This window comes from Aythya marila, assembly GCF_965140915.1.
Source record: "Aythya marila genome assembly, contig: HAP1_HAP1_SCAFFOLD_115, whole genome shotgun sequence".
In the NCBI taxonomy this organism is placed as follows: Eukaryota; Metazoa; Chordata; class Aves; order Anseriformes; family Anatidae; genus Aythya; species Aythya marila.
Genome location: NW_028137356.1, coordinates 1 through 10,581, shown reverse-complemented (window position 1 = coordinate 10,581; position 10,581 = coordinate 1). Strand labels below are relative to the sequence as shown.

The following is a 10,581-nucleotide window of genomic DNA, read 5'->3' as shown; positions in this document are numbered from 1 at the left end:
GCGCGGCGCTGACCAATGAGAAGCGGCGGGGCCGCGCGGGCAGCCAATGAGAGGCGGCAGGGCGGGGAGGGGCGGGGCCAGCCGGCAACGGGCGGGGCCGGTGACCTGAGGTGACCCCGGGCTCCCCCCCCCAGGGAGTGCCGGGGCGGGAGGGGGCACCCATGGGTGCTGCGGGGGGGGGAGGGGGCGGCACCTATGGGTGCTGGGGGGGCTGTCACGTGCCTATGGGTGCTGTGGGGGGGGATCCTGCACCCATGGGTGCTGGGGGGGGGGCGACTTGCCCCTATGGGTGCTGGGGGGGGGTTGTTGTGCACCCATGGGTGCTGGGGGGGGGGAAACCTGCACCCATGGGTGCCGGGGGGGCCATGTCCTGCCCCTGTAGATACTGGAGGGGGGGGGCACTGTGCACCCATGGGTGCTGGGGGGGGTGCCATGTGCCTATGGGTGCTGGGGAGGGGGTCGAGCTGCACCCATGGGTGCTGGGGGGGGCCATGTCCTACCCCTATGGGTGCTGGGGGGGGGGAACTGCACACCCATGGGTGCTGGGGGGCTCCGGGTGCCCCTCTGGGTGCTGGGGGTGGGGAGGGGAGTGCTGCTGCCCCCCCAGCATGGTGGGGGCACCCCGGGGGGGGGGGGGCGGTGAACAGGGGGGGACCTGGGGGTGCCATGGGGGGAGGGGAGGAGGAGGAGGAGGAAGGAGAGGGGGAGGAAGATGAGGGAGGGGGGGGAGGATGAGGAGGATGGGGAGGAAGAGGATGAGGAGGGGGAGGAGGGGGAGGAGGAGGGGGAGAAGAGGAAGAGGAGGGGGATGTGAGGAGGAGGAGGAGGGGGAGGAAGAGCAGGGGGAGGGGCAGGAGGGGCCGCAGCCGCCCCCAGCCCCCGGGGCAGACGCAGCGGCTCCAGAGGGGGCTGGGAACGGAGACACCGCGGGGCTCAGCACCACCACGGCACGGCACCGGGGCACCATGGCACGGTGACACCATGGAGCACGGCACGGTGACACCACGGCACCAGGGCACCATGGAGCGTGGCACCAGGGCACCATGGCATGGCACCAGGATGGAGCACGGCACGGTGAGACCATGGCACGGCACGGAGCGTGGCACCGGGGCACCACGGCACAGTGACACCATGGAGCACGGCACCACCATGGAGCATGGCACCAGGGAACCATGGCTCAGCACCAGGATGGAGCACGGCGCAGTGATGGAGCACGGTGTGGTGACACCATGGCTCAGCACCACCATGGAGCATGGCATGGTGACACCACGGCACAGCATGGACTGCGGCACCACAGCACCATGGCACAGCTCCATGATGGTACGTGGCACGGTGACACCACGGCATGGCACAGAGCGTGGCACCAGGGCACCATGGCACGGCCCCACAGCCCCATGGCACAGCACCACGATGGAGCTCGGCACCGCGGCACCGCGGCACAGCACCGTGATGGAGCGTGGCACAGAGCACGGCACCGCGGCACCACGGCACAGCACCACGATGGAGCTCGGCACTGGGCACAGCACCTTCGAGCCGTGGGCCGATTACCTGGGGCTGGCGGCCGCGCTGGCCGGGCTGCTGCAGGAGCAGCACCGAGGGGTGCCCGGCACCACCAGGACCCCCCCAGCACCACCCAGTACCACCAGGACCCTCCCAGTACCACCCAGTACCACCAGGACCCCCCCAGTACCATCCAGCACCATGACCAGCATCACCAGCACCACCAGCACCACCACCAGGAGCCACCCAGCACCTCCCAGCATGGCCAGGACCCCCCCAGCACCACCCAGTACCATGACCAGCATCATGACCAGCATGGCCTGGGTCCCCCCAGTACCACCCAGCACCACCAGGACCCCCCCAGTACCACCCAGTACCATGACCAGCACCACCAGCATCACCAGCACCACCACCACAAGATCCCCAGCACCTCCCAGCATGGCCAGGACCTTCCCAGCACCACCCAGCACCATGACCAGCACCACCACCAGCATCACCAGTACCACCACCAGGAGCCGCCCAGCACCTCCCATCACCACCAGGACCCCCCCAGCACCACCCAGCACCATGACCAGCACCACCAGGACCACCACCAGCATCACCAGTACCACCACCAGGAGCCGCCCAGCACCCCCCAGGACCACGACGACCCCTCCAGCACCCCCCAGCACCATGACGACCACCACCACCACCACCAGCATCACCACCAGGACCCTCCCAGCACCTCCCAGCACCAGCAGGACCCTCCCAGCACCTCCCATCACCGCCAGGACCCCCCCAGCCCCCCCCAGCCCCCCCCCGGCGGCGCCGTGCTGCGCCTTCTGCCAGCGTAACGGGGAGGCGCGGGGGGTGTACGGCGCCCACCGGCTGCGGGACGCGCGGGGCCGCATCCAGTGCCCGGTGCTGCGCCGCTACGTCTGCCCCCAGTGCGGGGCCACCCGCGACCGCGCGCACACCCGGCGCTTCTGCCCCCAGACCCCCCCCGGATACGTCTCCGTCTACGCCGGCACCGCCACGCGGGCATAGGGTGGCAGGCTGCAAAGGGGGGTTTTCACCCCAAAAATTGGGGTTTTGGGGTTGTTTGGGGTGCGGGTGGCATGGTTTTATATCATTTTCCCCAAAAATATTTGGGGTTTGGGGTCGTTTGTGGTGTGGGCGGCATGGTTCTACATCATTTTCCCCCAAAAAATTGGGGTTTGGGGTTGTTTGTGGTGCGGGTATCACAGTTTTACATCATTTTCCCCAAAAATATTTGGGGTTTGGGGTCGTTTGTGGTGTGGGTGGCATGGTTTTACATGATTTTCCCCAAAAATTGGGGGTTTGGGGTTGTTTGGGGTGCAGGCGGCATGGTTTTATATCATTTTCCCCCAAGATTGGGGTTTTGGGGTCGTTTGTGGTGTGGGCAGAACAGTTTTACATCGTTTTTCCCCCAAAAATTGGGGTTTGTGGTGAGGGCGGCACAGTTCTACATCATTTTCCCCCAAATTGGGGGTTTTGGGTCGTTTGTGGTGCGGGTATCACAGTTTTACATCATTTTCCTCCAAAATATTTGGGGTTTGGGGTCGTTTGTTGTGTGGGCGGCACGGTTTTATATCATATTCCCCCCCAAAATTGGGGTTTTGGGGTCATTTGTGGTGCGGGTGGCACGGTTTTATACTGTTTTCCCCCCAAAAATTGGGGTTTGTGGTGAGGGTGGCACAGTTCTACATCATTTTCCCCCCAAAAAATTGGGGTTTGGGGTCATTTGTGGTGCAGATGTCATGTTTTTACACTGTTTTTCCCCAAAAATTGGGGGGTTTGGGGTCGTTTGTGGTGCAGGTGTCCCGGTTTTACACTGTTTTTCCCCCAAAAAATCCGTTTGCACTTTGGGGATGTTCACGGTTTGAGGATGAACCCCACATTTGGGGATGTTTGCAGGTTGGGGACATTCATGGTTTGGGGATAAACCCCGCAGTTTGGGGACAAACCCTGCGTTTGGGGACGTTTGGGGATAAACCCCACGTTTGGGGATGTTTGGGGACATTCACAGTTTGGGGATAAACCCCACGTTTGGGGACGTTTGGGGATGTTTACAGTTTGGGGCCAAACCCCTCATTTTGGGGCCAAACCCTGCGGTTTTGGGGCCGGCCCCGGCTGTGCTCTTGGGCCGGTTTTGGGGTGGGGGGGGGCGGTGGCGGCGCCGTGCTCGGGTCTGCCAAATTCTGCCAAATTCGGTCATTTTGTTGAGGTCACTTTATTGGCTGCGGGTCCAAAGGGACATTTCCCATTATTCCCCCTTTTTCCCCCATTATCTCCCATTGTTCTCCCCCATTATCCCCCAGTTCCCCCCCCATTATTCCTGTTGTTATTCCCCCATTTTCCCCCATTATTCCCCATTATCCCCATTGTTATCCCCCAATTGTTCCCATTCTCCCAGTTTTTCCCCGTTTTCCCCCAGTTTTCCCCCATTAACCCCCAGTATCCCCAGTTCTCCCCCAGTTCTCCCCCAGTATCCCCAGTTCTTCCCCAGTATCCCCAGTTCTTCCCCAGTATCCCCAGTTCTTCCCCAGTTCTCCCCCAGTATCCCCAGTTCTTCCCCCAATACTTCCCATTGTCACCCCCATTGTTATCCCATTATTTCCCATTGTTATCCCCATTATTTCCCATTTTGCCCCCATTCTCTCGTGCCCCCCCCCCTCAATAAAAGCCCCCCCCCCCCCCGTGGCCTTCATCCCGGCTCCTTCGTGCTCCTCTTCCTCCTCCGGCGCTGCCGCAGCCCCCGCAGCGCCCCCAGCTCCCGGAGGGCCCCCATGGCCAGGCGGCTGCGGGGGGGGGTCATGGGGGGGGGGGCAGGGACCCCCCACACACACCGGGACCCCCCCACACACCGGGACCCCCCCCCAAAAACCCTGAGGGCTCAGGGAGGGGGGGTTGGGAGCCCTTTGGGGGGGGTTTGGCACCCAGGGGTGGGACCCCCCAGGGGGGATTTGGGGAGGTTTTGCTGGGGGGGGGGGTTTGAGGCCTAAAGTGGGGGTGGTGTGGGATTGCCCCCCCCCCCCAAAATGGGAGCGATGGGATTTGCCCCCAAAAAGTGGGGTGAGGTGGGTTTGCCCCCTCCCCAAAAAAATGGGGGTGGTGTGGGGTTGCCCCCCCCGAAATGGGGGTGGTGTGGGATTCCCCTCTCCCCCCCCCCACAAAAAAAAGGGTGATGTGGGATTGCCCCCCCCAAAAAAAATAGGGATGATGTGGGGTTGCCCCCCCAAATGGGGTGATGTGGGATTGTCCCTCCCCCCCCCAAAAAAAAGGGGTGATGTGGGATTGCCCCCCCAAAATGGAGGTGATTCGGGTTTGCCCCCCCCAATCCAAAAAATGGGGTCGATTTGGGTTTCCCCCCCCCCTTACTTGAGGTTGGAGAGCTCCAGGATGAGGCCGCGGACGACGTCGGTGGCGTCCTCCCCGGGGGGGGGCTCCGGGACCCTCACGGGGGGACCCTGGGGGGGTGTCGGGGACACCGGGAGGGGTTTTGGGGAGGGCTCGAGGCGGCGCGGGGGTCACCGTGCCCCCCCCCGGGGGGGTTTTGGGGTGTGTTACCTGCGGGGGTGCCGCGCTGTCACAATTTGGGGTGTCCCTCGCCCCCCCCGGCACCGCAGCACCCGGGGGTCCCGGCTCCTCGGCCTCCTCCCGGCCCCCCCCCGGGGGTCTCGGGGTGCTCAGGCGCTCGGTGCTGGCGGCTGCCTCGGCGCGGTGACGGCCGGGAGTATCCGGGGACTGGGGGGTGCTGGTGGTGGTACTGGTGGTACTGGTGGTACTGGTGGTGGTACTGGTGGTACTGGTGGTGGTACTGGTGGTGGTACTGGTGGTGGTACTGGTGGTGGTACTGGTGGTACTGGTGGTGGTGCTATTGGTGGTGCTGCTGGTATCGGTGCTGGTGTTGATACTGGTGGTGCTGGTGCTGGTGGTACTGGTGCTGGTACTGGTGCTGGTGGTGGTACTGGTGCCGGTACTGGTGGTGCTGGTGGTGGTACTGGTGCTGGGGTCAGTGGTGGTGTCGCTGCTGGTGCTGGTGTCAATGCCGGTGCCAGTACTGGTGCTGGTGGTGGTGCTGGTTTCGGTGCTGGTGCTGGTACTGGTGGTGCTGGTGCCAGTACTGGTGCTGGGGTCGATGCCAGTACTGGTGCTGGTGGTGGTGCTGGTTTCGGTGCTGGTGTTGGTGCTGGTGCAAGTGCCGGTACTGGTGATGGTGGTGCCGGTGCCAGTGCTGGTGTTGGAGTCATTGCTGGTGCTGGTGCCGGTACTGGTGGTGCTGGTATCAGTGCCAGTGCTGGTGCTGGTCCCAGTACTGGTGCTGGTGCCGGTACTGGTGTCAATGCCGGTGTCAGTACTGGTGCTGCCATCATTGCTGGTACTGGTACTGGTACCAGTACTGGTGCTGGGATCAATGCTGGTGTCAGGGTCACTGTTGGTGCCGGTACTGGTGCCAGTACCAGTACTGGTTCCGGTGCTAGTGCTGGTACCAGTGCTGGTGCCGGTGCCAGTGCTGGTCTCAGTACTGGTGCTGGTGCTGGGATCAATGCTGGTGTTGATACTGGTCCCAGTACTGGTGCTGGTCCCAGTCCCGGTACTGGTGCTGGTCCCAGTACTGGTGCTGGTGTTGGTCCTGGTGCTGGTCCCAGTACTGGTCCCAGTCCCAGTGCTGGTGCTGGTGCTGGTCCTGGTACTGGTCCCAGTGCTGGTGCCGGTTCCAGTGCTGGTGCCGGTCCCGGTACTGGTCGCGGTGCCCGCGGTGCCCCCCAGCTCCGGGCAGAGCCCCCCGGGGGGGTCCCCGTGTGCGGTGGTCCCGGCGGGGCTGAGCCTGGGGGCTGGGCCGGGGGCTGCGGCTCCCTCCTGCAGGCAGGATGCGCCCCCGCTGCCAAAATTCCCCGTTTTTACCCCATTTTCCCCCCGGGGGGGGGGGCGGGGGCGGCCTCACCTGCTGGGCTCCATCCCCGCGCTCCGTGGCCGCGCTCTCCTCACCGTTTGGGCTGAAAAAGGCCAAAATCAGGACTTTGTGGAGCCCCCCACCCTCAGCCCCCCCCCATCCCCGTCCCCGTCACCTCGGGGTGGGCTCAGGACCCCCAGTCCCGGGGCTCAGCCCCTCCTGGTCCCATCCTGCACCCAGTGATGCTGTCCCTGCACATTTTGGGCTGAAAAATGCCAAAATCAATACTTTGTGGAGCCCCCCACCCTCACCCCCCCACCCCCAGCCCCATTACCTTGGGGTGGGCTCAGGACCCCCGGTTCCGGTGCTCAGCCCCTCCTGGGGCAGGTCCCATCCTATATCTCGTTCTGCCGTCCCTGCACATTTTGGGCTGAAAAACACCAAAATCAGTACTTTGTGGAGCCCCCCACCCTCACCCCCCCACCCCCAGCCCCATTACCTTGGGGTGGGCTCAGGACCCCCGGTTCCGGTGCTCAGCCCCTCCTGTGCCAGATCCCATCCTATATCTGGTTCTGCCATCCCGACACATTTTGGGCTGAAAAATGCCAAAATCAGTCATTTGTGGAGCCCCCCACCCTCAGCCCCCCCCCATCCCCGTCCCCATCACCTCGGGGTGGGCTCAGGACCCCCGGTCCCGGTGCTGAGCCCCTCCTGGTCCCATCCTGCTCCCGGTGCCTCCCCCCCCCGGGGGCTCCTCTTGGCCTCGGGGTCGCCTGTGGGGAGAAATCACCGGGGAGGGGGGGACCCCAAAAATCGGGTGGGCGTTTTGGGGGGAAAAACGGGGATTTTGGGGCCGCCCAGGAGCAACAACGCCCGGGGCCATAAAACGCGGGCGGCGGCGGGCGACCTTCGGCCCCGATCCGCCCGGCCCCGCCGCCAGCGCCGTGCCCACGTTTTGGGGCGGTTTTGGGGGATTTTGGCCCCGCCGGGACCCTCCGAGGTCACCGGCAGGGGGTGAGGATGAAGCGGGGTAGGTGGGGGGGGGGGATTTGGGGGCTGTTTGGGTTCAAAATGGGGGTTTTGGGGTTGTTCGGGGTACGAATGGGGGTTTTGGGGTTGGTTTGGTTATAAATGGGAGTTTTGGGGTCGTTTTGGTTACAAATGGAGGTTTTGGGGTTGGTTTGGTGATAAATGGGAATTTTGGGGCTGTTTTGGTCACAAATGGGGGTTTGGGGGTCATTTTGGGTACAAATGGGAGTTCTGGGGCCGTTTTGGGTACAAACAGGAGTTTTGGGGTTGGTTTGGTTATAAATGGGAGTTTGAAGGCCATTTTGGTCACAAACGGGGGTTTTGAGTCCGTTCTGCTTACAAATGGAGGTTTTGGGGTCGTTTTGGTCACAAACAGGGTTTTTGGGGCCGTTTTGGTTACAAATGGGAGTTTTGAGGCCGTTCTGGTTACCAGTTGGGTTTTTGGGGTTATTTTGGTTACAAATGGGGGTTTTGGGGCCATTTTGGGTACCAACAGGGTTTTTGGGGTCGTTTTGGTGTCGTTTTGGGTACAAACGGGAGTTTCGGGGCCGTTTTTGGGGTGTGGGAGGGGGCCGGTACCTGCCGGGCCCTCACTGCAGCGCTTGGGCATCGCTGGGGGCCGGAGCGGGGTCACCGGACTTTTTTGGGGCCAAACCCGGCGGTTTTCGCCCTTTCCGCGCCCTTTTCCCGCCTCTTTGGCGCCGGGCCCCTCTGTGCGCATGCGCCGCGCGCGCCGCGGGGGGTGCTGGGAGTCGTAGTCCCCGGGGGTGTCGCAAAGCGGAGCGGGGGCGGCGCTTTTGCGACAGCGGCGCCGTAAAGCGCGGCGGGCTGGGGACTGGAGCAGGAAGTGAGCGGGGGGGGAGGAAAAGGGGGGCCGGGGGGGGGCAAATAAATTGGGGGGGGGGCACAGGGGGGGAAAAGCCCCTTGGGGGGGGGCTGGGGACGGGAGGCAGCGTCTGGGAGGGGGTTGGGGGGGGTAAAAGCCATTGGGCGGGGGGCAGGGGGGTGTTTGGGGGGGAAACATCCATGGGGGGGGGCTGGGGGGGGCAAATTTCTATGGGGGGGGGCTTTGGGGCAGGAGGCGGCGTTTTGGGGGGGGGTAAAACCATTGGGGAGGGGGGCTGGGGGGGTTAAATCCATTGGGGGGGCTGGGAGGGGGATAAATCCCCATGGGGGGGGGGCTGAGGGGGTCTGGGGGGGGGCAAATCCCCTGGGGGGGGCAGGGACAGCAGCCCGAGGGGTTTTGGGGGGGGGTAGATTTGTTGGGGGGGGGGGGCTACAGGGCAGGGGGCTCCTGGAGCCCACCGGGGGGGGTCCCAAAGCTGACCCCCAGCAGGGGGGGTAAGGAGGGGCTCTGCCCCCCCCCGTAACCCCCCTGCCCCCCCCCCCCCAGCACCCAAAGGACCCATGAGCAGCTCCCCGAGCCCACGGGGCCGCGGCACCGCCAGGCAGGTGGGTATGGGGGGGGGGGGGGGGCACAGAACCCCTTGAGGACCCCCCCAAGACCCCCAGAGCCCCCCCCGGAGCTAACGACCCCCCCCCCTTTGCCCCCCCCCAGCTGGGTTTGGTGCCGGAGCCGTGCCCGGAGCTGGAGGCGAAGCCCCCGGGGAAAGGTGAGCGAGTGCCCCCCCCAGCTATTTTTTGAACCCCCCCAAAGCTGTTTTTTTTTCCCAAACCGGCCCAAATTTTGGGGTGAAAACCTCCCAAATCGGTCCCCGCAGCCCCCCTGCCCATGGAGGCCATCGAGAGGCTGGCGGCGCTCTGCATGCGGGACCCCGAGGAGGAGGAGGATGAAGACGAAGACGACGAAGACCTGATGGTGAGGAGCCCCCCCCCTCGTTAATTAACTGCCCCACCCTCTCCTAATTAACCCCTAACGAGCCCCCCCCCCCTTTGCAGGCGGAGCTGCAGGAGGTGCTCGGCGAGGAGGACGCCCCCCCCCCCAGAGCCCCCCAGGTTTGGTGGCGTTTCCCTGACCCCGTTTTCATTTTTTTGTGTTTTTCCCCCAGAAAAAAAAAAAAAAAACGATTCTGACCCAAAAAGGTGCCGGGCGGGGGGGCAGGGAGCAGAAATTCCCTTTTCCTGCTGGGAGGGGCTCTGCCGGCCTCGCCCCGGGGGGCAGAATGGGGGCAAAAACGCGGGGATTTGGCCAATTTGGCCTCGGAGGAGCCGGCCCCAAATTACCGGTTTTTAGGGATTTTTCTGCCCCTGTCCCTCTGGGGGAAAACCCTGCGCCCGTTTTGGGTCATTTTGTGCCTTTTCCATTGGGTTTGTGACCCCAGCCCCCTTGGGGGAAACCCCAAACCCATTTTTGGGTCGTTTTGTGCCTTTTCCATCAGGTTCGAGCCCCCCCCCTCACTGCACGGGGGCTCAGCCCCAAACCCATTTTGGGTCATTTTGGGCCATTTTGGGTCATTTCCATCGGCTTCCTTCCCCTCGTGGGGGCAATTTTAAGCCTGGAACCCCCCCCAAATCCCACCCGGGGACCCCGGGACCACCCCCCTGTGCCCCCCCGGTGTCCCCCCCATCCCCAGCCACGTCCCCAAGAAAACCCCAAACCCGTTTTGGGTCATTTTGGGTCATTTCCCTCGGCTTCCTTCCCCTCGTGGGGGCAATTTTAAGCCTGGAACCCCCCAAATCCCACCCGGGGACCCTGGGGCCGTCCCCCCCGTGCCCCCCCCGGGTGCCCACCCCCACTCCCGATCCCCTTGGGGAAAACCCCAACCCCATTTTGGGTCATTTTGGGTCATTTCCCTTAACTTCCTTCCCCTCGTGGGGGCAATTTTAAGCCTGGAACCCCCCAAAATCCCACCCGGGGACCCCGGGGCCGTCCCCCCGTGCCCCCCCGTGGTGCCCACCCCCATTTCGGACCCCGCAGGCCCCCCAGGACCGCTCGGGGCTGGAGGCGACGCTGGCGGCGCGGGTGGGCCAGTACCGGGCGGCCGTCGGCAGCACCGGGGAGGGGGGCTCGGCTGCGGCGCTACCAGAGGGGCTGAAGGTGAGTGGGGGGCCGGGAACCCCCCCCCCCCGGCCCTAAAAAAACCCCCAAACCTACCCCAAAAAACACAAATCCACACAAAAAAAAAAAAATCGCCCTCAAAAACACAAATCCACCCCCCAAAATGCAAACCCACACCAAAAAAACAAATTCACCC

The 10,581-nt window shown here is 64.0% G+C and overlaps 1 protein-coding gene across 1 annotated transcript; it reads left to right on the top strand.

Annotated features, from left to right (window-relative positions):
• Window positions 1-8,259: 8,259 nt before the first annotated feature.
• Window positions 8,260-10,424, top strand: LOC309890870 (coiled-coil and C2 domain-containing protein 1A-like; the record flags this gene model as incomplete). The annotated part of the gene is made up of 6 exons (XM_082785268.1): window positions 8,260-8,273; window positions 8,820-8,878; window positions 8,985-9,039; window positions 9,148-9,245; window positions 9,326-9,382; window positions 10,305-10,424. Coding segments are annotated over exons 2-6 (375 nt in total), but the record flags the coding sequence as incomplete, so codon positions are not given.
• Between the last annotated feature and the right edge of the window lie 157 nt (window positions 10,425-10,581).